At 37.8% G+C, this 26,720-nt stretch overlaps 1 protein-coding gene across 5 annotated transcripts in view; it reads right to left on the bottom strand.

The window, feature by feature from the left end:
- CCDC73 (coiled-coil domain containing 73) overlaps positions 1–26,720 on the bottom strand; it is a gene marked incomplete at its 3' end in the record, with an annotated part of 140,739 nt that overhangs the window by 101,882 nt on the left and 12,137 nt on the right. For 3 of the 5 annotated variants that reach the window (XM_079928484.1, XM_079928488.1, XM_079928485.1), the window contains exons 2-3: positions 4,209–4,304; positions 3,211–3,363 (exon numbers count right to left, since the gene is read on the bottom strand). In XM_079928484.1, coding sequence (XP_079784610.1) covers positions 3,211–3,348 — 138 coding nt within the window. In that variant the 5' untranslated portion in view covers positions 3,349–3,363; positions 4,209–4,304. Of the gene's footprint in view, positions 1–3,210; positions 3,364–4,208; positions 4,305–20,492; positions 20,591–25,517; positions 25,548–26,720 lie in introns of those variants that run through there. The other 2 variants (XM_079928486.1, XM_079928487.1) reach the window with 2 other exon arrangements.

Raw genomic sequence — 26,720 nt, 5'->3', positions numbered from 1 at the left:
GACAAATATCAGATGATAGCAGTTACATGTGGAATCTTAAAAAAATCATACTTACAAAACAGAAACAGACTCACAGACATAGAAAACAAATTTATGGTTACCAAAGGGGAAAGGTAGTGGGGAGGGATAAATTAGGAATTTGGGAGTAACATATACACACTACTGTATATAAAATAGATAACCAACAAGGACCTACTGTGTACCACAGGGAACTATACTCAATATTTTGTAATAACCTATGTGGGAAAAGAATCTGAAAAAGAATACACACACACACACACACACACACACACACATATATATACTTACGCACATACATATATATATATATATACATACACACACCTATAACTGAATCACTTTGCTGTACACCTGAACCTAACACACACTGTAAATCAACTATACTTCAATAAAAAAATAAATTAAAAAAGAAACAAATCTAAAATATTCGTACTGAGCTAAAACCAAGGTGTTGGATGGGCTGTACACCTTCATGAAGTCTCTGTGGGGGAACTCCTTGCCTCTTCCAGCTTCCACCTGCACACTTTGACTTGTGGCTTCTACCCTCCATCTTCAAAGCCAGCAGTATAACATCTTCAAATCTCTTTGACCACACCCTCTACTTCTGACATCACATCTTTTGCTCTGATTCTGATTATCCTGCTTTCCTCTTATAAGAACGCTTGTGAACAAATTAGGCCCATCTGAATAATTCAGCATAATCCCTCCATTTCAAAATATATAACTTTATCACATCTGTAAAGTCCCTTTTGCCATGTTAGGTAACATATTTACAGGTTTTGAGAGTTAGAATGTGGACATCATTGGGGTGGCCATTATTCTCCCTATCTTAGTGGGTATATGGGTGTTCACTGTGAAATTCTTTCAACTACTATGCATTTTTGAAATTTTCCTATTAAAATATGGATGAAAAATAAAATCCAGCAATATGGATAAAGTGTTGCCATTATGGTAAATGTGAAAATCATAACTGTCATTTTCCAATGAAAGGAGGAATTTCCCCCCTTTTAAGAATAAAGTTCTCCTTTCAGTGGGGAATGTTATTAAAAGTAGTATACATTCGGGACTTCCCTGGTGGTCCAGTGGTTAAGAATCCACCTTCCAGTGCAGGGGACATGGGTTTGATCCGTGGTTGGGGAACTAAGATCTCACATGCCAAGGGGCAACTAAGCCCATGCACTGCAGCTACTAAGCATGTGAGCCACAACTAGAGAGCCCTGTGTGCCACAACTACAGAGCGCATGCACTCTGGAGCCCATGCACCACAACTAGGGAGAAGTCCAAGTGCCGCAATAAAGAGCCCATGCACCACAACGAAAGATCCCACATGCCACGACAAAGATCCCTCATGCTGCAACTAAGATCCGATGCAGCCAAAAATAAAAATTAAATAAATAAATAAATATTAAGAAAACGTAGTACACATTCCTGCACTTGATTATTAAAAACCACTGTTCCTACTGTTACCCTGAAATTTTTCAGAAGATTTTTTTTTTTTTTTTTTTTTTGCGGTACGCGGGCTGTGATCTCACTGTTGTGGCCTCTCCCATTGCGGAGCACAGGCTCCGGACACGCAGGCTCAGCGGCCATGGCTCACGGGCCTAGCTGCTCTGCAGCATGTGGGATCTTCCCGGACTGGGGCATGAACCCGTGTCCCCTGCATCGGCAGGCGGACTCTCAACCACTGCGCCACCAGGGAAGCCCTCAGAAGATTTTTAAGGGAAGCTTATTTTTCATGGAAGAAATATAAACAGACAAAAATATAATGTTTAAAACAGAATAAAACAGAATATAAAGCTTTAAATAGTTACCTAAACTTGCTTTACTTAGAAAAGATAACATCTTAAGCTAATTTTATAACAGTAGTTATTTTCAATGCTTATCTAAGATACCTTTTTTAGCGGGATTTCTTCTTTGTTTAATAGAGTTTTGTGATACTGATAGTAAGTAGCTTTATTTTTATTTATTTATTTAAAGTAGAGGGAAGGATTATTTATTTATTTATTTATTTATTTATTTATTTATTTTTGGCTGTGTTGGGTCTTCGTTTTGTGTGAGGGCTTTCTCTAGTTGCGGCAAGCGGGGGCCACTCTTCATCGCAGTGTGCGGGCCTTTCTCTGTCGCGGCCTCTCTTGTTGTGGGACACAGGCTCCAGACGTGCAGGCTCAGTAGTTGTGGCTCACAGGCCTAGTTGCTCCGCGGCATGTGGGATCTTCCCAGACCAGGGCTCGAACCCGCGTCCCCTGCATTGGCAGGCAGATTCTCAACCACTGCGCCACCAGGGAAGCCCGTAAGTAGCTTTATACATGATGAATGTTGTGGTAATTAAATTTTCTTATTATGACAACAAACCTCAATATTTTTAAATCCTAGAACAGGGTTCATATAATAAAAATGTTGCTTCAGATCTCTTTTTCTCTCACTTATACCTTATTTTCAGGAAGTTAGCAAATTCTATTGATTCTCCTTTCTGTCTCTTTTGTTCTATCTTCAGTTACACATAAGTCCTAGTGACCACATCCCTAGATCATTATTACAGTGTTTTAGAGTTTATTTTCTTCTTTTCAGAATCTTACTAACTCCAACCTATCTAATAGAGAGCTGACAACATGCTCTGCAAATTCAGACCCACAGAATCTCAGAAATGAAATGCTTTTAAGGGTTTTTGTCCAATACAGATCTCCTGCTAAAACCAAACATCTTTTACAATTTTATACTAGATATCTCCTTTCTAAAAATCTCAAGGTTATCACTTCCAAAAATAAGGATATTTTATTATTTGAACTCAGAATACTTACTACATACACTTATTCTGTCACTTAATCCTGTTACTTGTTTCATATTTAATCATTTCATTGGCACCCATTTTACAGCCATAACTATAATCTCCTGAAAGAGCAGTTCTTTTTTTAATCAGCCATAGTATCCAACTGTAATGCTATCTATGAATTCCAAGGCACTCAGTACTAGCTGACTTACCAAATCTCTGTTTTATTTTTCACTTTAGTTTATAACTTCTTCTATTCCATCTCCTGATGTTGACTAAATCTGACCTTTTCTCTTTTACTCTGTCTGTTATCTGGGCTGTATTTCTTCTTTCTAAATAAGAGGTTATTTCATTGCCTTTTTTTTCCCTTAAGACAAAATAAAGTTCTCTGATTTAAGAAAGCATTTTAAAAAGAAACTTACCCTTCTCATACGTAATTCTTCTAATGCTTCCAGTAAACTTGTTTTGAAATCTAATAGCTGAATAGAAAACAATGTCTCTGAAGAACTTTGAAGAGTGAAGACAGATGATGCTAACTCAGTCTTAAAATCATTCTCCATATTAACATTTATTTCCTGTAATATAAAAAGGTTTTTTTTTCTTTTGCAATTCAATTTATCTGCTGTTTTACAACTTATATTTCCAAAGGCTTTACAATGTCACATTTTCTTGTTTTTTGATACAATGCTTTAATAGTTCAATCAAGAGAGATATCATATGATGTAGTATTTAGCTCTTCCTTGAAGCTGGAACTCAGCAATTTATTTCCTATGAAATAACAATGGAATACATTTCCTTAAATTGGTTGTGTAACAGATTCAAGATGTTATACAGAGAATCATTACCAATATCTTTAGTTTCCATTTTTAGGATAAAGCCAAAGGTCTTGACATTTTGCCTGAGCTTAGTTATCCGTCTTCCCTTTATGACCACTGCAGGGCAGAAATGGCCTTTAAGGAGCCATCAAGCCACAGCTCCAGGACCAGGGGTTGAGGTGAGGCAGGGTTACCCAATGCCAAGACTCTGCGTAGGGAAGCCTGTCAAGCTACTGCCCCTTAAGGGAGATGCTAAGTTTCTAGCACCCAGCTCTAAGCTGGGACACTAAGAGTGAAACTGCCAGGATCACTTACAAAATCCCATTTTAACCCACTACATACTACCATTAACAGATCGGGAGTTAAGTGTGAAAGCCAGCTTAAAAATAACATTCCACAGAATTGAAAGGCTTTGGCTCTAATCTTGTAAGGTAGGGCCTTCTTTACAAGGTATGTCTGTTACCTGGGTAGAACTCGGCTGTTTGTCATTACCCATAAGCAGTGTTAGCTTTGAAGGGCAGACCAGACACCAAGTAGGAAACCCCAAACAAATAAAGTCCAAAAAGCAAATCATAAGATGAACTGGTCACAGGATAGATACCAACCTCTAGAGCTGCTGGGTATTTCCTAAACTTTGTAACATCTGCCTCGAATCTCTGTTCCTTTGTAGGGGAACTTGGTTTTTAATCTCTCACAGTTACCTGAGGGAAGAAATGATTCATATATTAAATAATCCAAATTGCTTAAAAACCAAAAGGAAAAAATAAATCAAAAACACATCTTTTAAGAAACTGACCTGTTTTTCATGATACTATTCTATATCATTCTATAGCTCTTGGCAGCAAAAAATATCATTGGCAAAAATAATACCAGACAATTTATAGAAGAGAGACTTCAGTCTGGAAATTAAAATCTTGACTGTGTAACCTGGAGTAAACTGAAGTTCCCATTATCTTCTTCACAGGACAGCTCAGTCAGACTTTTTTTTTCCAGCTGCACCGTGCAGCTTGCAGGATCTTAGTTCCCCAATCAGAGATCGAACCCGGGCCCTCGACAATGAAAGCAAGGAGTCCCAACCACTGGACCACCAGGGAATTCCCCAGACTTTCTTTCAGACATGGCCAAAGGAGAAAGTGCTAAAAACTACTAAACTACAGTATTAAGAAGGGGGAGAGGGAGTAAATTTATAACCAATGTTATTACCCAAAATAGAAAAAGATTCATACATGCTCTCATGGGAAGTGACATGGGAATTCAGAAACAGATATGACTTTGAGAAGGCTAAAGGTAAAGCTGCCGGTGTTTTAGTTTATGTATTTTACAATGTTAGACATCGTGATCTAGGGCTCACACACATCTAGAATGGTCCCATTCATTACGGAGCTTACACAGCACTTCTTTCTTATGCATGAGGGGTCTCTAAGCACAGTGGTCCAGAACAGTCTCTCTTGCCATCTTTTATAAGCAGGGACTAAACATACCAAAGCCAAACAACTCTGCTCATATTGTTAAGTCACTGTATTTTTAAAAACCCCTTCCAAATTACTGAACATGAATCGAAGTCATGACAACAGTCCAGAGTTAAGATGTGACAGTACCCCAACTTTTAAATGGAAGTGGTAGGCATAAATATGTCAAGTCTAAAGGTTTTGGGACTAAGACTGGAACTTATTTAAACTTCGCTGTGGCCCTTATACATCCCATTTTTCACTTAACCCGCTTTGCTTCATTCTTTGCACCCCAGAGGTAATCATTTCCCAAAGCTCTCCTTCGGGCTCTCCCTCCCTCCCCACTCCTGTCAGCTGTGGCCCACCAGTCATAGGATGGTCCAAACTCAAGCTTCAACCAGCTGTGGGAGGGCTGCTAGTCCAGTCCCTCAATCTCACCATTTTATGCCCCTCCCACCATAACCCACACAGAAAAGCAAAACAACTTCTCTTCCCAAGTTAACTCTTTTCCATGGATGTTACCATTTTTTTCTATGTACTCAAGTTCAAACTCCAGCCCTTTTTTTAAAGATTCAGTCGCATTAGTCCTCTCACGTCTCTTTTTTTTTTTTGTATACATAGTTGTTAAGCAGTTTAAATTTTATTGACCTCCTGGTTTTTTAAACAAAATTTAAATTTAAGGTCACACTTCTAAGTTTGATGCACTATATACAGATCGTGCAGAGTATGACTATGAAGAGATACAAATTAGTCCACGCCGAAAAAGATTTACTAGAGTACAGAAGCATTTTCATAAATACATTTATCTATCTTATACTCCCATGTGAGTCAGGACCCTCACCACTTTGTTGAATTATTGGATTGGCCAAAAAGTTCGTTCGGGTTTTCTGTAAGATGTTACGGTACCTTTTGGCCAACCCAATACAACACTTTTTGTTGAATAAAACTGGTTTTGGGGGACTTCCTGGCGGTCCAGTGGCCAAGATTCCACCTTCCAATGCAGGGGGCCCAGGTTCATCCCTGGTCGGGGAACCAAGATCTCACATGCCACGCAGCCAAAAAATAAAATTAAAAAACAAACAAACTGGTTTTCAGCCATATAGGTACTCTCCATCCACTCTAATTTCTCCTATAAAATACTGCTGGTTGAAATTCCTACAGCACATTTGTGTCATTTCTCTACTCAATCTGGATTAGCCCCTTATTGCCTACAGGATAAAAATCTATAAGTGAAGAGAAACACTACTACTTTACCCCATTCTCCTTGGCCTATTTCCCAAAGCCTCACAAGCCTTCCCTCTTGACAGGATGGTCTTGAGAAGAATCCTGCCCTGGCTGCCCATTTGAGCTCATGCTACTGTCTCCATTCCCACTCCAAACTTGCTCCTCTTTTGTCTCCAAACCACAGAACCTAAAACTGTGTCGAAATTCTCTGCCTCCACATGGACTGCCCATTCTGTTTTAACTAAAAAAAAACTTACTTAGGTTTTTCAAGTAGAAGCACAGTTACCATAAAAATATAACAACCTGTATCCCATAACTCTCCAGGTTTAACACTGAATAACAGTTTTGTCATCATTGCTATTCTGATCTTCATACACAAAACAGCAACAATGATCCTATTCTATTTCTCTGTGGCTGAGGCTTTTTCTGTTACCTTAGTACCCTTGAGACCAAATTTTCTGTCCCTTAACACCCAAAGGCTGGGTTCCTAATGTTACAGACAAGGCTTGACCCATCACTAATCCCTTCATACCACGGCTGAGATGGATACTGTGCTTCCTAAACTTTGCTTTTATATAAAGCATTTTGTAAGGGTGGTGTGAATACTAATTAACAGCAATGCAATCCTTAAACCCAAGAAAGTTAAAAAAGGACTGGGATAACTGCCTTTTACTAAAAACCAAGGCATTTCAATGTCTTTCTCAACCCAGAAAATGTATGAATCAGGCTGCAAGAAGCTCTTTTTTTTTTTATTAATTTATTTTTTATTTATTTATTTTTGGCTGCATTTGGTCTTCATTGCTAAGCGCGGGCTTTCTCTAGTTGCGGCAAGCGGGGGCTACTCTTCATTGCGGTGTGCGGGCTTCTCACTGCGGTGGCTTCTCTTGTTGTGGAGCACAGGCTCTAGGCACGCGGGCTTCAGTAGTTGTGGCTCACGGGCTCTAGAGCACAGGCTCAGTAGTTGTGGCGCACAGGCTTAGTTGCTCTGCAGCATGTGGGATCTTCCTGGACTAGGGATCGAACCCGTGTCCCCTACATTGGAAGGCGGATTCTTAACCACTGCACCACCAGGGAAGTCCCAAGAAGCTCTTCTTTTTAACTTTTCATTTTAATAATTGATTCACAGGTGGTTGCAAAGAAATGTACAAGGAGTCCTATGCACCATTCACTCAATGTTAACATCTTATATAATAAGAGTACAATATAAAACTGTGTATTTGACATTGGTCAAGTCACAGAGCTTATAATGATCCTACCAATTATACATACACTAGTTTGTGTATGTGTCTTTGTGTGTTTATAATTCTGTGCAAGTTTATTATTTGTATAGCTATACCACTACAATCAAGATACAGAACTGTACCATTAACACAGGCTCCCTCATGCAGGTTCTTTGTCTCCATACCCACTACACTGATCTTTTCTCTATCTAATTTTGTTATTTCAAGAATATTATAAATTGGAATCATATATCATGCAACCCATTGAGATTGGATTCTTTTCACTCATAATAATTACTTTGAGATTTGTCCAAGTTGTTGTGTGTATCAATAGTTCATTCCTTTCTATTGCTGAGCAACATTCCATGGTGTGGATATACTATGGTTTGTTTAACTATGCACTCATTGAAAGACATCTGAGTTGTTCTGTTTTTGGCTCTTATGAATAAAGCTGCTATGAACATTAATGTACAAGTTTCTAACATGAACACATGTTTTCATTTTTTAGTTGTAAGTGTCCAAGAGTGCAACTGCCAGGCTGAATAAATATTGAGTCAATTTTCCGTTTTAAAAGAAACTGCCTATTTTTCAGAATGGTTATACCATTTTACATTCCATTTGGTTCTGTACAAGTGATCCAGTTTCTCCAAAGCCCTATCAACATTTGGTGGTATCACTATTTTTTTTTTAGCCATTCTGATAGGTATTATATTAGTAAGTGTTCTTCACAGAAACAGAACCAATAGAATGTGTATATATAGAAAGAGATTTATTTTAAGGAACTGGCTCATGTGATTGTGGGGTCTGGCAAGTCTAAGATCTTTTGCGCAGGCCAAAAGGCTGGAGACCCAGGAAAGAGGTAATATTGCAACTCAAGTCCAGAGGCAGTCTGGAAGCAGAATTCCTTCTTCCTTGGGAAACCTCAGTCTTTTTCTCTTACATCCTTCAACTGATTAGATGAGGTCCATCCACATTATAAAGGGTAATCTGCTTTACTCAAAGTCAACTGACTTAAATGTTGATCTGATCTAAAAATTATCTTCACAGCAATATCTAGACAGGTGTTTGACCAAGTATCTGGGTACTGTAAGATCCTGCATGCCTAAGACCCAGCGTAGCCAAAATAAATAAATAAACATTTTAAAAAGAATATATGCTTAGTATGTTTAAAGAAATAAAGTCAATAGAAAAGGAACAGTCTCTTTGTTAAATCGTGTTGGGAAAACTGGGCAGCCACATGCAAAAGAATGAAACTGGATCATTAACTCACACTGTACACAAAAATTAACTCAAAATGGATTAAAGACTTGAACAAAAGACCTGAAACCATAAAACTCCTTGAAGAAAACAGGAGTTAAGCTCCTTGACAACAGTCTTGATGATGATTTTTTGGAGTTGACACCAAAAGCAAAAATAAACACCTGAGACTACATCAAACTAAAAAGCTTCTGCACAGCAAACAAAAACAACAATAAAAAAACAAAAAAAATCAATAAGTGAAAAGGCAAACTACCAAATGGGAGAAAATATTTGAAAATCATATATCTGATGAGGGGCTAATATCCAAAATACATAAAGAACTCATACAATTCACTAGCAAAAAAAAGCAAACAATCCAATTTAAAAAGGCAGAAGCTCTGAATAGACATTTTTCCAAAGATGACAAACAGATGGCCAACAGGTATATGAAAATGTGCTCAACATCACTAATCATCAGGGTAAGGCAAATAGAAACCACAATGAGATATCACTCCACACCTGTTAGAATGGCTATTATCAAAAAGACAAGAAAGAACATGTGGAGAAAAGTGAACCCTTGTGTACTGTTGGTGGGAAAGTAAATTGGTACAGCCATTATGGAAAACAGTATGGAGGTTCCTCGAAAAATTAAAAATAAAACAACCATATTATCCAGCAATTGCACTTCAGGACATTTATCCAAAGAAAATGAAAACACTAACTTGAAAAGATATATGTACCACTAGGTTCACTGCAGCATTTACACTATCCAACATATGGTAACAACCTGAGTGTCCATTAATGGATGAATGGATAAAGAAGATGTGGTATATACATATGTATATAATGGAATCTTATTCAGCAGTAAAAAAAAGAAGGAAATCTTGCCATTTGCAACAACATGGATGAAACCTTGAGGGCATTATGCTAAATGAAATAAGTCAGACAGAGAAAGACAAATACTGTACAATCTCACTTATATGTGGAACCTAAAAAAAAAAACCCAAAAATTAAAAATAAAAAACCTCATAGGTACAAAGAACAGATTAGCAGTTGCCAGATATGGGGGTGGGGGTGAAATTGGATGAAGGTAATCAAAAGGTACAAACTTCCAGTTCTAAAATAAATAAGTCATGGGCATGTAATATACAGCATGGTGACTACAGTTAATAATATTGTATTGTATATTTGAAAGTTGCTAAGAGAGTAAATCTTAAAAGTTTTATCACAAGGAAAAAAGCTATGTATGGTGACAGACGTTGACTTATTGTGGTGATCATTTTGCAATACATAACAAATACTGAATCATTATGTTGTACAACTGAAACTAATATAACATTACGTGTCAGTCATACCTCAATTTTTAAAAAGAAACAAAACATTTATTTAACTCAAGATTCTGAGGATTGGCAATTTGGGCTAGGCTCATCTAGGTAGTTTCTCTGTTCTCTGCTAGGGCTATTTGTGAGTTTGTGATCAGCTGCCTGTCAGATGACTCTGCTTTAGGGGAATCACTGTCAGCTGGAGTACAAGGACAGTTGGGCCACATACCTTTCATCATTTATTAAGGTGGTCTAAGTTTGTTTTTATAGTGGCTGGACTGGGTTCCAAGAGGAAAAAAGCAGAGCATACAAGGCTTCTTGAGGCCAAGGCTCATATATCGTGTAATATTTTTTCTGTCATATTCTATTAGCCAAAGCAAAGCACAAAGCCAGCCAAGATTCAAGAGGTGAAAAAATACACTCCATTTCTTAACGTACAGTGATGCAAAGTCACATTGCAAAGGGTGTATATACAGAGAGGGTAGAAATGGTGTCCATTTATGTAATACACCAGACACCCCTATGACCTAGGAATTACTTTCTTCTGTATATATCCCTACTCCCATTTTGATCTATAAATCTTACCATACTTCAAGGCTCCACTAAAACGTCTCTTCCCCCAAGAAGTCATTTTGGTCTCATTAATTAGAGTGGTTCTCTCCTTTTGCTGAGCAGCTATAATATGTAACTATCTTAAAATACATCTTATATCTAGAGTCACAGTAACTAATTCCCAAACATCTTCTTCACCACAGAAGATTAAACTAAACCAATTACATAATCCCATTACTCCTGCCATTGATTGATTTATAAATAGCAAGCAACTCAATCTTGGCCAAAGAGTTCAGAAGGAAAGTGTATCCTGAAGGGAGGCTTCTGGGAAAGCTCTCCTTGCTCCTAGAAGTCACAGGAAGAAATGAGCCTTTTCTTATGCTGGATATTGTTTTGTCTAGTCTTAACACCTGGAATTGCTGAAGCCACATTTGACCACAAGGTAAGTCAGCTTGAGGGCAGTGAGGATGACAGAATAGTAATAAAGAAAGAAACTTGGTCCTTGACAACACTGCTCAGGTACCAACTATACCAAACCAGGAATCTACTCAACCTCTACGCTTGCATAATGTTAGATAATAAATGTTCTTGTTTAAGACAGTTTCAGTCAAATTTTATATTACCTGCTGCAAAGGAATTCTAATCTATCATGCTACTATATCATTGAGAATCTATCATAACTATGTATATCTACATATATTTACAAGTAATTATTGTTATATAAGACAACTCTTACATTAGATGACCCCTAAGGGCAGGGTCATGTCTTATTTAATTTTCTTTCTTTGCTTTGTTTTGTTATTTAATTTTAACCAAAGTAATATTTGCATTTGGTTAAAAAAAAAGAGCTGATAAGAAACACTGGAAAACAGTGATCATCTGGTCTACATTTCCCAATTCCCACTTCCCAGAGTCTGCTACTTTCAATAATTTTGGCCGTTTCTTCTGATATATACCTTTATATTTCCAAATAATGTAACTCTATTTCTTGATGTATCCATTTTACTGTACTTTTTACATCCTGTTATAGTAACTGATTTAGCTCACTTACATCACACACAATCACCACCACTTTCCCTTCTTCCATGTTCAGTTTTTGATTGGCTCAAAGGTCACCTTACATCAGTAGTTCTAAAACTGTGGGAAGGGGGGTCTGCAAGGTTAAAAATATTTTCACTATAATACTACAGTGTTATTTGCCTTCTTTATTTTTATTTTCTCATTAGTGTACTGTGGAATTTTCCATAAGCTACATACTATGATACTGCAAAAGTATGCAGAAGCAGATATGAGAATCCAGTTGCTTCCTTTTAAACCAGATATGAAAATTTGCAAATAGAAAACAATGCCATTTTTAATCACTAAATTTTTTTGCTTAAGGAAATGTTATTTTTTATAAAAATGTTATTTCATGTTACAATTTCATGATTTGTTATTTTTATTTGAATAAACATTTTAAAATTTTCTCAGTTTTAATTTCTCATCTCATACAGAAAAGAGCAAAAGATATATCCCATATAAATAAAAGCTCTTTTTAAGGTCTTTAATAATTTTTAAAAGTATAAAAAGGTCTCAAACCTTTGAAAACTACTGGTTTAAACCATTAAAACTATGTAAATATTGTTTACTGCCAAGCCAAGTAAAATATTATTATATGTCCTTTTCAGTTGTCCTCAAGTTTAATAACTGTTGAGACTTTTTTCCATTTCTTACTTTGCTTTGTACCTGCCACTTACTTTCTCCAAATGCTCCAAAAAATGTCAGTCAATAATTTTTCTACGTTTTCAAAAACATCAAATGATTCTAGTCAAGACTCTCCCACATCCTTGCATTCTGTTGCTCCAACCTAGCCTGGTTCAGATGTACAACCACTGTTTTCCAGTTTTCCACTGACATTTTCTTATGTTGGAACTGCTGATTCCTGTCTTCTATGCCTTCTTCTTTTTTTTCTTTTTTTTTTTTTTTTTGTGGTACGCGGGCCTCTCACGGCTGTGGCCTCTCCTGTTGCGGAGCACAGGCTCTGGACGCGCAGGCTCAGTGGCCATGGCTCACGGGCCCAGCCACTCTGCAGCATGTGGGATCTTCCCCGACCGGGGCACGAACCCGTGTCCCCTGCATCGGCAGGTGGACTCTCAACCACTGCGCCACCAGGGAAGCCCTAATTTTAATTTTTTAACATCTTTATTGGAGTATAATTGCCTTACAATGTTGTGTTAGTTTCTGCTGTTTAACAAAGTGAATCAGCTATACATATACATATATCCCCATATCCCCTCCCTCTTGCGTCTCCCTCCCACCCTCCCTATCCCACCCCTCTAGGTGGTCACAAGGCACTGAGCTGATCTCCCTGTGTTAGGCAGCTGCTTCCCACTAGCTATCTGTTTTCAATTTGGTAGTGTATATATGTCAATGACACTCTCTCACTTCTTCCCAGCTTACCCTTCCCCCTCCCCGTGTCCTCAAGTCCATTCTCTACATCTGCGTCTTTATTCCTGTCCTGCACCTACGTTCTTCAGAATCTTTTTTTTTTTTAGATTCCATGTATATGTGTTAGCATACAGTATTTGTTTTTCGGACTTATTTCACTCTGTATGACTGACTCTAGGTCCATCCACCTCACTACAAATAACTCAATTTCGTTTCTTTTTATGGCTTAGTAATATTCCATTATATATATGCGCCACAGCTTCTTTATTCATTCATCTGTCGATGGACACTTAGGTTGCTTCCATGTCCTGGCTATTGTAAATACAGCTGCAATGAACATTGTGGTACATGACTCTTTCTAAATTACGGTTTTCTCAGGGTATATGCCCAGTAGTGGGATTGCTGGGTCATATGGTAGTTCTATTTTTAGTTTTGTAAGGAACCTCCATACTGTTCTCCATAGTGGCTGTATCAATTTACATTCCCACCAACAGTGCAAGAGGGTTCCCTTTTCTCCACACCCTCTCCAGCATTTATTGTCTGTAAATTTTTTGATGATGGCCATTCTGACAGGTGTGAAGTGATACCTCATTGTAGTTTTGATTTGCATTTCTCTAATGATTAGTGATGTTGAGCATCCTTTCATGTGTTTGTTGGCAATCTGTATATCTTTTTTGCAGAAATGTCTATTTAGGTCTTCTGCCCATTTTTGGATTGGGATGTTTGCTTTTTTGATATTGAGCTGCATGAGCTGCTTATAAATTTTGGAGATTAATCCTTTGTCAGTTGCTTTGTTTGCAAATATTTTCTCCCATTCTGAGGGTTGTCTTTTTGTCTTCTTTATGATTTCCTTTGCTGTGCAAAAGCTTTTAAGTTTCATTAGGTCCTGTTTGTTTATTTTTGTTTTTATTTCCATTTCTCTAGGAGGTGGGTCAGAAAGGATCTTGCTGTGATTTATGTCATAGAGTGTTCTGCCTATGTTTTCCTCTAAGAGTTTGATAGTTTCTGGCCTTAATTTAGGTCTTTAATCCATTTTGAGCTTATTTTTGTGTATGATGTTAGGGAGTGATCTAATCTCATACTTTTACATGTACCTGTCCAGTTTTCCCAGCACCACTTATTGAAGAGGCTGTCTTTTCTCCACTGTACATTCCTGCCACCTTTATCAAAGATAAGGTGTCCATATGTGCGTGGGTTTATCTCTGGGCTTTCTATCCTGTTCCATTGATCTATCTTTCTGTTTTTGTGCCAGTACCATACTGTCTTGATTACTGTAGCTTTGTAGTATAGACTGAAGTCAGGGAGCCTGATTCCTCCAGCTCCGTTTTTCTTTCTCAGGATTGCTTTGGCTATTCGGGGTCTTTTGTGTTTCCATACAAATTGTGAAATTTTTTGTTCTAGTTCTGTGAAAAATGCGGTAGTTTGATAGGGACTGCATCGAATCATGTTTTTGTTTTATAAACATAAAAACCTCTCTTATCTGGTGATTATTTATATATTGTGTATATTCTTACATACATGTTTAACAGCGACAAATTCCTCCCATTCAATATTCACACCTCTTTGCAGTATGAGCTCTCTTGCTCCTCATCCAGAAATGAAATATATTTCTTAACCCTTCTGAATCTAGGCTAGCTGTATTACATTCTTTGATCAATACAATGTGAGAGAATTGACACTGTCTGAGTACCAGAATTTAGGTTTCAAGAAGTCTTGTAGTTTCTGCCTTTGAACTCTTGGACTACTTCCCAGAGATCACCATGTTATTAAGCAATCTGGGGTGAAAAAACATACAAAGAAAGCAACCCAGGAGTTCTATCTTTTCTATCTGAACTCAGCCCCAGGCAAACCCATCAATTAAATAAACTTGTATGAAACAGCTTACATAAAGTCAACAGATAAACATCCCAGTCAATCCACAAAATTATGAGAAATAATAAATTATTGTTGTTTTAGACACTAAGTTTTGAGTAGTTTGTTATTTTCTGCAACAGGTAACTGATACAGAAATGAATATTGGAAATGAAATGATGCCATACAAAACCCTAAAATATGTAGCACTGAGGCGGTGACTGCATGGTAAGCAGAGGCTAGAAGAGTGGCAAAAAGACTATGGAAACTGGAAGAGCCATGAGGAAGTGTTACTAGAGTCTGTAAAGATGGCACAAAATAACTGGCCAAAGTACTAAGGTAACTTGGAAGATAAAAAATGTACCTAATTAAAATGTGAATCTGACTAAGGAGATTACCAGGCAGAATGTTGGAAGTGTCAACTAGTCTTTTTTTTTTCTAGCTGAATATTAAAGCTATGTAAAGACAGATAAATTAAAGAAGGAATTGTTTAGGTTCATTAAGTCAAATTTTTAGGAAATATAAAGAGCCCAAGATGTACTGGGTTGGAAAATTAAAACCAGTTCACACTTCCAGTCTCTAATCAACAAAAAATTTCACAGTAAGAAAGAGCTCAAAAGAAATATCAAAGCAAGACCCTTTAATGCCTCAGAAAATGCAAGGCAATGTTACTATATAAGAATCTCAAGGGCATTATCTCAGAGCAGCCTGATATGTCCAAAGCAGACAGAGATCCATCTTGAAAACAATCATGGGTGTGGCTTTGGAGAAAAAATTCATAGGAAACTCAGAAAGTGTTATGATTTTTGTTTTGAGTTAGTTTATGGGTTTTTTGGTTTCGGTGTGTTTTTTTGTTTTTGGTTTTGGTTTTTTTGTTTGTTTGTTTAATAGTACTGGTAGGAGCACTGCCAGCTTGGACTAAAAAGGACTGAGACAGCTCAAAGTGAAGGAGCCTCTGGGCCACCAAAGTTCTACAAGTGGGAAACAAGACTGAAACAGTTACTCAGTTGCAAACAGAGACCATTTCTCATGGAAAATGAAAAGCCTTTCAAAGAACTGAGCCAAGAATCCAGAGGTAGAGCCAAGAAGAAACCAACAGACTAGAGGAACACATCCAGGGAGCAGAATGGAGGCTATAAAGAAAAACACTATTGCTTTCCTTCATACACAATACTTCACTTCTGACACTTCTGGTCACCAAATGTGTAGGGGTTTTCCACACACCAAGCATTTCTGCAACACTAGCTGGGTGTCCTACAATTTAACTCAATTCTGACACTATCTACCTAGATAGAGTCAGATCCCACAGGTTAAGGGCTCAGTCCTACAAGACTGCCCCCCACCACCACTTCAGATGCCAATCACAAGTCCGGGTTGTCACCTGTACCTCTGACCAACTGCCTGTAAATCATGTAAATCAGAGGTTTCCATGACCCCCCTCTGCAGGTTTGATTAATTTGCTAGAACAGCTCACAGAACTCAGGAAAAACAGTTTACTTACTAGATTATCAGTTTATTACAAAGGACATTAAAAGATGTGAATGAACAGATAAACAGGGAGAGACCCAAAAGGGTCCCAAGCACAGGAGCATCTGTCCCTATAGAGTTTGGAGTGTGTCACCCTCTTAGCACATAGATGCATCCTTGTTCATCAATCCAGAAACTCTCCAAACCCCTATAGTTCAAGGAATTTTATGGAGGCTTCATTACATAGACATGATTGATTGGCCATAGTGACCAAGTCATTCTCTAGCCCCTTTTCCCTACCACAAGGTCTAGTTGAGGGTGGGGAGGCTGAAAGTTCCAATCCTCTAATGACGTGGTTGGTTCCCCTGGCAACCAGTTCCCATCCTTTGGGGCTTTCTAAAAATCATCTCCTTATGGCCAACAGGCACATGAAAAGATGCTCAACATCGCTAATTATTAGAGAAATGCAAATCAAAACTACAGTGAGTACCACCTCACACTGGTCAGAATGGCTATCATCAAAAATTCTACAAATAACAAATGCTGGAGAGGGTGTGGAGGAAAGGGAACCCTCCTACACTGTTGGTGGGAATGTAAGTTGGTACGGTCACTGTAGAAAACAGTATAGAGGTTCCATAGAAAACTAAAAATAGAATTACCATATGATCTAGCAATCCCACTCCTGGGCATATATCCAGACAAAACTATAATTCAAAAAGATATATGCACCCCTATGTTCATAGCAACACTATTCACAATAGCCAAGACATGGAAACAACCTAAATGTCCATCAACAGATGAATGGATAAAGATGTGGTACATATATGCAATGAAATAGGACTCAGCCATAAAAATGAATGAAGTAATGCCATTTGCAGCAACATGGATGCAACTAGAGATTATCGTACTAAGTGAAGTAAGTCAGAAAGAGAAAGACAAATACTGTATGATATCACTTACATGTGGAATCTAAAATATGACACAAGTAAACCTATCTATGAAAAAGAAACAGAGTCACGGATACAGAAAACAGACTGGCGGCTGCCAAGGGGGAGGGGGCTGGGGAAGGGATGGAGTGGGAGGTTGGGGTTAGTAGATGTAAGCTTTTATATAGAGAATGGATAAACAACAAGGTCCTACTGTATAGCACAGAGAACTATATTCAATATCTTATGATAAACCATAATGGAAAAGAATTTTTTAAAAATATATATATATGTATAACTGAATCACTTTGCTATACAGAAGTAATTAATACAACATTGTAAATCAACTATATTTTAATAATAAATAAATAAATAAGGCTAAAAACAAAAATTACCTCCTTAACATAAACTTAGGTGTGCTTAAAAGAGGCTTGTTAAGAATAACAAAAAAAGTTTACAGTTCCTTAAAGGTTTCAACATAGTTACCACATGACCCAGCAATTCTACCTCTAGGTACTCAAGAGAACATTGTACATGAATGTTCATAAGAGCATTATTCATAATAGTCAAAAAGTGGAAACAACCCAAATGTCCACCAACTGATGAATGGATAAATAAAATGCGGCATATCCATAAAATGGAAATGTCAGTCAGCATAAAACAGAATGAAGTACTGATACATGCTACAATATGGATGAACCTTGAAAACATTATACTAAGGGAAACAAGCCAGTCACAAAGGGCCACATATTGTATGATTCCATTTATGTGAAATGTCCAGAATAGGTAAACCCACACAGACAGAAAGTAGACTGGTGGTTGCTTAGGGCTGGGGGTTGGGAAAATTAGACGGGAATAAAGAGAGAATGCTAGGACTTCCCTGGTGGTGCAGTGGATAAGACTCTGCACTCCCAATGCAGGGGGCCTGGGTTCAATCCCTGGTCTGGGAACTAGATCCCACATGCATGCCGCAACTAAGAGTTCGCATGCTGCAACTAAGGAGCTGACAAGCCCCAACTAAGGAGTTGACAAGCCTCAACAAAGGAGCCTGGGAGCTGCAACTAAGGAGCCCACCTGCCTCAACTAAGACCTGGTGCAACCAAATTACTTAATTAATTCATTTTTAAAAAAAGAGAGACTGCTAATGAGCTTGGGATTTCTTTTTTAGGTGATAAAAATGTTCTAAAATTGATTGTAGTAACAGCTGCACAACTTTGTGACTATATTAAAAACCACTGAATTGTACACTTTGAATGAATGAATTGTATGGTATGTAAAATATATCTATATAAAGCTATTATTGTTTTAAATGGAATAATATACTAAAAAGCTGAATGGAAGTTCTGGGGAGGGCTTACTGACTAACAGCCTCCAATACTGGCTGATTGGGTGGCAAGACAGTCTTTTCCTTAGGGGACCACCTCCCCAACATCAATATGTAGACATCGTTTCTCTCAGGACTTTCATTTTCTCCAGAGAAAAACTCCATTCTTCTGTCTTGGAACGCAAGAGGAGAGGAAGAGGATTTTATCTGTCGGTGCACTGTGATAGAAGTGTGATAGACAGGAGGTAAGGGTTCCACAATTCAGTGGACAGATTTTTACTCAATTTTCATTTGCAGTCCTATGCCTCAACCCTGTCCTCCACTGTGTCTGGTGTACTTCTGACTAGAACTGCCATGGTTTAATTTTTTTCAGAGCATAAATTTCCCATCTCCTGTGGGGAAGGAGACTGGGAAGATTCAAGTATTCTATACCAAGATTTTCAACAAATCGTTTTTATGCCCAAGCCTTATTCCTGTCTTTAGTATTTGGTTTTTCCAAGTGCCAAGCATACTTCCAAACTTTTAAGTCAGTCACCACTCCTCTATTTGCTTTCTGAGAGACGCTACTGAATCATCTCCTGCTCTCTCTTGTCTGAGTTAATATTCCTTTTATGCATTTTAATGAGAATGAGAAAAATAAATTTTTGTGGTCAATCCATCATGTTTAACCAAAAGCCTCAAACAGGATTGCAAAACCCACATCCTATTTAATTAGAGAAACTGCTATGCATAGAACACCTTGAACAATGTTAGTCCTCAAAAAAATACATGATGAAATGCAGAGAGCAGTTGATTAAAGAAACTTTTATTAGGTTAGCATATGCAGAGCACATGCTAGTGCATGCAGAGCACTATGCAAGTTTCCCAGGATATGAGCTCACAAGCTGGTTGGAGAGACAGACATGGAAACCAACAGTGTGAAAAGCACTAAAATAGATGCATATACAAGTGTCAATGAAAATGCAAATAAGAAAGCAACTAGGGCTTCCCTGGTGGCGCAGTGGTTAAGAATCTGCCTGCCAATGCAGGGGACACGGGTTCAAGCCCTGGTCCAGGAAGATTCCACATGCCACGGAGAAACTAAGCCCGTGGGTCACAACTACTGAGCCTGTGCTCTAGAGCCCGCAAGCCACAACTACTGAGCCCATGCACCACAACTACTGAAGGCTGCGTGCCTAGAGGCCGGGCTCCTCAACAAGAGAAGCCAGCGCAGTGAGAAGCCTGTGCACCACAACGAAGAGTAGCCCCACTCGCCACAACTAAAGAAAGCCTGTACACAGCAACGAAGACCCAACACAGTAAAAAATAAATTAATTTAAATAAATTAAAAAAAAAAAAGAAAGCAACTAATTCTGTCCACAGGGCTTAAAGAGAGTGTTACAGGAAAAGATAATAAGTGTGCTAGGCCTTAAATATTGTTTGGCAAAGACTATGGGGGGAAAATAACATAAACAAAATGATAATTGTATGTTTATATTGTTTATCATTTACATAAAATTATCAATTTACCAATAGAAGTGTCCAACAGATAGTGCAAACCTAGATGATTTGCCACTTAGTTTGAGGAGCCAGTGTTGTTGTTCTATTCACTGCTGTATCCCCCAGAGCCTAGCATTATGTCTGGTATATAACAGAAACTGAATAAATCTTCTTTCAGTTCAAAAACATACCAAATTTACTTCAGCTTTAACCTCTACATACTTGCTGTTCCTCCTGAGATCTTCTATCTCCACCTTTACACAGAACTTCTTTAATGTTTTTCAAGTCTCCAATCAAATGTTACCTCTTCAGTATGCACCACACCTCATCACTCTTCAGTACATCATCCTGTTTTATTTTCTTCACGGCACTTTCCATTACCCAAAATTATCTGTTATGTATCTGTTTACCTGGCTTATTATGTCTCCTCCTTTAAAAAAATGAGCTTTGTGAGAGCAAAATCTCATCTCTCTTGGCCATGCTGTGTCTTCAGCACCTAGGACAGGGCCTGATATAAAGTAATATCAGAGATTAAATAAATATTTGTTAACTATTCAATGAATTTACCTCACTTTCCTACTCCTTAAAGGTATTTAGTTAGTGACCACTGCACTAGGCACATAAATAATCATTCAAAGAGCAACAGACCCAAATCAGTTGATATTAACAAATCTGTTATTAGGTAGTCATGTGATTTCAGACAAACAAGCATGCTTGACTTTTCTAAATCTACTTTCTTACTTTATCTCTAAATTTACTTCCAGTTCCAAAGTTCTATCTTGTGACTACCTTGTGAATGATTTCCAATGTATCTTCAGTTATCTCAAAAGTTCTCACTGCACTTTCTCACCCCAGATTTAACAAATCAAAATTTGCATTTCTCCCTGAAATCTTTTAAACTTTTAAAAATATGTGATATATTTTATTTAAGTCTCCAATGAACATTCATAAAATCTTTGATCCCTTTCTCTCTCCCTCTCTCTCTCTATCCTCAGTCTCATTTTCACTCCCCTCTATCCCCTAAATCTAACCTCTAAATGGACCTGTTTGTTCTTCCTTCTAATTGGCCCTTGGATTCATTCTGCATCACTACTCCTACTGCTATCAATCTAGTCAGACTCTCATTACCTCAGACATGAATTATAATCACATTTTCCTGTTATCCCTTTATTTAATCTTCTCCCCCACTTCAATCTATCCTGCATATTTTCTCCAGAATTATTTTTCAAAATACCACTTAAATCTCATCAATCTCCAAATTCAAGAGGGCTCCTCTTGTCTACAAATCAAGTCCAAATGCATCTGCCCAGTTTTTAAAGCTTCCCCACTCTCTAGTTTCATCCTCTGATTCAAATTTAAACTTCTTCTACACCAAAAGAGGTCCCAACAGAAGACCAAGACATCCTCTATTATAGTTTCCTTACAGTCTCCTACCTAATCCATGCTCATTACCACCTCAGTACCTAGAATAATTTTTCAACTCCCCCCCCCATTTAAATTCTATCTTTTATGCCCAATTAAAGGCCTCTTTTCTCCAGGGATCCTTCCCTGACCACTCTAAACCACTCTGACCCTTCCATTTTCTAAATTTCTATTGAGTGGTTAAAGTCAACACTACCAAGTATAACAATAATTTACCAGTTGTTCTATGTGTGTTCCAACTGCCTCTCCAAATTGGATGTTTCTTAAAGGCAAGAACTGTTCTACATGCTTTCATTTACTCCCCCCACAGCATTTCTAGGCACAAAGTACTCAATGAATTAACAGGCAATTAGAATAGCTTGTTTTTATACAACTTCTTACATATTACAGAGCAATTTCACCTATATTTTTCCTTTGATCCTTAAATTGCTTCTCTGAGGTTTGTAGGATATTACTTCCTGTATGGTATATTTAAAAAAAAAATCACTAAAAGTCAGAGGCCTAAACTTGAGTAAAAACTTGACTGCTCTATCAACTGTGTAACCTTGGAGGGAAAAGACTCAGTTCCCTAATCTGACAATAAATTTCAAGTTTAACCCCCAAAACACAGGCTCATATTTTAAAAGATCAGCACTGTTAAAGGCTTGAAACATATTTTTAGATGAATTAACAACTCTAACCAGTTAAATTAATAATAAATAATTGTGAGAAGAATACAGGAAAAATTGACAACTATGTCTGATTTCATTTTCTATACTATTGACACCTTTAAAAATAATACACAAAATAATGGTAATGTTTAAGTATTATTAATATTTTATCAGAAAGCTATACTTCTTTAAATAGATATTATCTATTACTTATATCCCAACATATCCCAAAAGTGATTTTACATAGTGATCACTTTAAGAAGCTTGCTACATTTTTATTTGTGATTTTTATTACTACAGAAGGCTAAATTATTTCCATCAGAATGCTCCTTCTATTTTATATGGGAAGTCAATGTCAAAATATTATTCATTTATCAGAAATACACTTTAAACTGCATTTATTGTGACCTGGTATTTGCTTCTTGCTACATACAACACTGCTTGTCCTAAATGCTCAAAGTTCAAAATCATTAGCCAAATATCTGCAAAATTTGAGAACAGTATCTTTATGTTAAGAGTAGAAAATCATATTACCTAATGGTTAACTTTAATAATCAATAGTGTTAAGCAAACAACAAAAGCAATGAAATAAATCAGTGGTTCTCAAAATGTAGTCCCTGGACCAACAATATCAGCAACACCTAAGGACTTGCTAGAAATGCAAATTCTAGGGCTTAAGTCAGATCCAATGAATCAAGAACTGAGGGCAGGGTCCAACAATCCTGTTTTAACAAGTCCACTCAAGTGTGGAAAAACACAGATACAAATTAACCTAAGCACGGGATACTTATTTGGTCATTGAATTTTATTTAAATATATAGAAAATGTAGATTTTAGATCTCATCTAGGAAAGGATTTGTTTCCTTGTTTTAGTTTACCAAATGCTGATTTAAAGGACTAAATGAAACTATGAGGACTATACTCAAGCCTCAACAATAGAAATGAGAAACTTGGTGACAACTCTATCTTTTGTATTAAGAATCAGAGAAAATTAATGCTAAGTGCCCACAAATTTGCAAATATTCCCAAAATCTAAACCAGGGCAAATGATTAGGAAGATTTAATTATTTCCCCATTTGGTACACTTTTTAAATTCATAATCAGAGTTAGAGTGTTATAGAAGGAGCAAAATAAGCAAAGGCTATGGGAATCAATCCCATGGTCTTAAGTTCATAAGTATTTTGTTCTAACCCAGAGTCTTCTAACTGGTGTGCTAAGACAGTATACTATGAATAAGTTACAGGTTTGAGACTCATTACTCCTCTCAGTCACGCAAAGGCCAGGCACAGCCTGGGAAAGCCAAACACCCAGGGCTGTTTGCAATTGGTCAGGAGTAACTTTGTCCACATGCCCCTCTGCACTGTACCAATATCATTTTTCAATTGTGCCATGATGTGAGATGTAAAAAAGTAAGAAGCACTGCTCCAACTATTACTGCTAACTCAGTGAGTGGGATACCTTCAGCTGCAAATATAGAAAACCCAACTCAAACTGGCTTAAAAAGAAAACTTATTGGCTTGTCTGATTTAAAGACTAGAATTAGATGTGGCTTCAGGCAACCAGTGTGACCAGCACCTGGATTGTTATTGTTTTAATTTTTGATTATGCTCCCTTGATGTTGGCTACATTCTCCATAGGCTATCATTTCATAATGCCAAAACGGCTGCAAGCAGCTACCAAGGCTACACACTTCCTTGTTCCTTCTTTCAGAAAGAAAAAAGAGAGCCTGTGTCCCAATGAAAGTCCTAAGGTTAACTATTTGGGGCTGCTTGGGTTACCTTTCCATCCCTGAACTAATTACTGAGCTCAGGATTAATGGAAACACAGTTCAACAAGCTCATCCTTTGCAGCTGGAGATGAAGTCAATCCAGGTAATTCTCACAAACATCACGTGCCCGAGAAAGTGAAGAGGACTACTTAGGGAAATGTCAGGTACTGTCATCAAGAAAGACGAAGAGGGAATTCCCTGGAGGTACAGTGCTTAGGACTCCTTGCTTTCACTGCCGAGGGCCTGGGTTTGATCCCTGGTCTGGGAATTAAGATCCCACAAGCCATGTGGCGTGGCCAAAAAAAAAAAAAAGAGGAAGAATATATGTGGATCAATAAAACAACTTTCCATGATAGCTTACCACACATCTCTAAATGAGCTAAAATAGAAGATAAAACTGGCTACTTTTCTTATGAAAAGTGTTATACTAGTAATCTAAAAAATGTATGTTAAAATGACATATTTTTACCTACCAAGTTAGCAAAGTTTTTATAAAAAAATAATACTTAGTACTGGTAGAAGGACAGTAAAAAAAGCATTCAAACAGTTCTGGTAGAAATGTAAGCAGAAACAATCCTTTGGAAAACAATTAAAAATATCCCAAGAGTCATAAACTATACAGATAGACACTGACTCCACTTCTAAGAATCTACTCAAAAGAAAAAATCCTAAATGCAGGAAAAATTTCATGTTAACATATGTTTACTACTAAATATTCGTTAATAATAAAAACAAGAAAGAAAAATTGGAAACAACCTAAGTGTCCAGTAATAAGAAATTAGTCAATTAAGTTATCACTACCTGATGAAATATATGCAGGCACTTAAAATGAAAAGATAATAATATTTATTGAGCACTTACTATATGCAAGATTTAACACTATATTTAGTTCTCCAAACAACTTTAAGAGATATTTACTATTAGTATTTCAAAAATGAAAAAAAAAAAAAAAAACAGGGCTAAAAGAGATTAAGTACCTTGCCCAAGGTTACACAATAAGGGGTAGAACCATGATATGAACCCAGTAACCAGATTCTAGGCTTCACTCCTAACCACTACATTATAGTGCCTCTCAAAAATGTGTTTGTATAGTTTATAATGACAGAAAATATTTGTTATAATGTTTTGTTAAAATATCAATAACAACAACAGGACTCAGACTGTTCCAGTTAAAGATAGTGGGCTGAACACAGGCATTTAGTTTGGCCCCAATAAATGACAGTGCACGATTAAAGGCATAAACCTTTGACCAAGAGAATGAGAGATGAGACAAAACCAACAAAATTTTGGCTTTTGGCAGGCAGATAGGGGAGTAATAATATTTGCAAGACCTGAAAAAGCAAAGCCAGTAACAGGGAAAACTAAGAAGCAATTTGATTTACATCACTTGCCCCACTTCCCCACCCCCTTCCCTGGTCCCTCCTTTCCCACCCCCGCAAACAAATGGTCTGGTGATACCAAGGGCTTCTAAAGTAAAGGTGAAGGTAATGTGAAGCCAAAAACAGGACAATTGCTTGAAAGTCTATTTAAGAAGAGGCTAGACCCACAGATTCCCTCTCTCTTTCTGGGTAGCCAAATGACTACTCTTCCCTTACCTGGACAAATTAGAAGTTGTTTTGAAGATGATAAAACAGGGTCTCTAAAACAGGAGATAACAGGGCTTCCCTGGTGGCGCAGTGGTTGAGAGTCCGCCTGCCGACGCAGGGCACTCGGGTTCGTGACCCGGTCCAGGAGGATCCCACATGCCGCGGAGCGGCTGGGCCCGTGAGCCATGGCCGCTGAGCCTGCGCGTCCGGAGCCTGTGCTCCGCAACGGGAGAGGCCACAACAGTCAGAGGCTCGCGTACCGCAAAAAAAAAAAACACGAGATAACAGGCACAGCTGAGAAGGGCGGGGGTGGGGCTGGGGGTAGCGGCTACTATACTGAAAAGTTTATCTACCAAATTTTGAGACACCCCTGGCCCACAAGACTTCTTCCTCTACAGGGCTCCCACACCTGCTGACAGGCAGATAGCACTCAAAGCAGGAGACTGGAAGTGTGTTTTCAAGGATCTGACTGGCCAAGAGGAAAAACATAAGTAATATGACACTGGGAGTTTCCTCACAAATGTTCTGGGCAGATTACCCTAAAATGAAGACCGCAGTCAGTAAGCCTTATCCATATAGCTAGAGCTTCCAATCCACTTTTTTGGTGCCCCATTCTTAAATACAGAGCAGACAGCTAAAGAGCAATCGACTTTGGGGGAAAGTGTCTAATTTCAAAGACAGACAAAATCTAATAGAAAAAATTTTAAAGCAATTTAGAGGAAGCAAAGATTAAGCAGAGAAACATCATTAATATTCTTATTAAAAAATAAGAGTATACACTGCATTTATGGAAAAAAAGGAAGATTCACAGAAAGAAACAGTTCTTTTAAAAATTAAGATAGTAGCGGCTTCCCTAGTGGCACAGTGGTTGAGAGTCCGCCTGCAGGTGCAGGGGACACGGGTTCGTGCCCCGGTCCGGGAAGATCCCACATGCCACGGAGCAGCTGGGCCTGTGAGCCATGGCCACTGAGCCTGCGCATCCGGAGCCTGTGCTCCGCAACAGGAGAGGCCACAACAGTGAGAGGCCCGCGTACCACACACAAAAAAATTAAGATAGTAGAAATGAAAACTTCAACAGAAGGATTGTAAGACAAAACTGAAGAAATATTATAAAAAGAAGAGCAGAAAGTCAAAGAAATACAGAATTGAAGCGAAAAAAGGATTAGGTAATTCAGAAGGTCCAACAACTGTACCCTAGAAGTCCAAAATAAG

Source organism: Stenella coeruleoalba (assembly GCF_951394435.1).
Source record: "Stenella coeruleoalba genome assembly, chromosome: 8".
Taxonomy (NCBI): Eukaryota; Metazoa; Chordata; class Mammalia; order Artiodactyla; family Delphinidae; genus Stenella; species Stenella coeruleoalba.
Note: the sequence above shows the minus strand (reverse complement) of the source record. Positions and strands in the feature narration are given on the sequence as shown.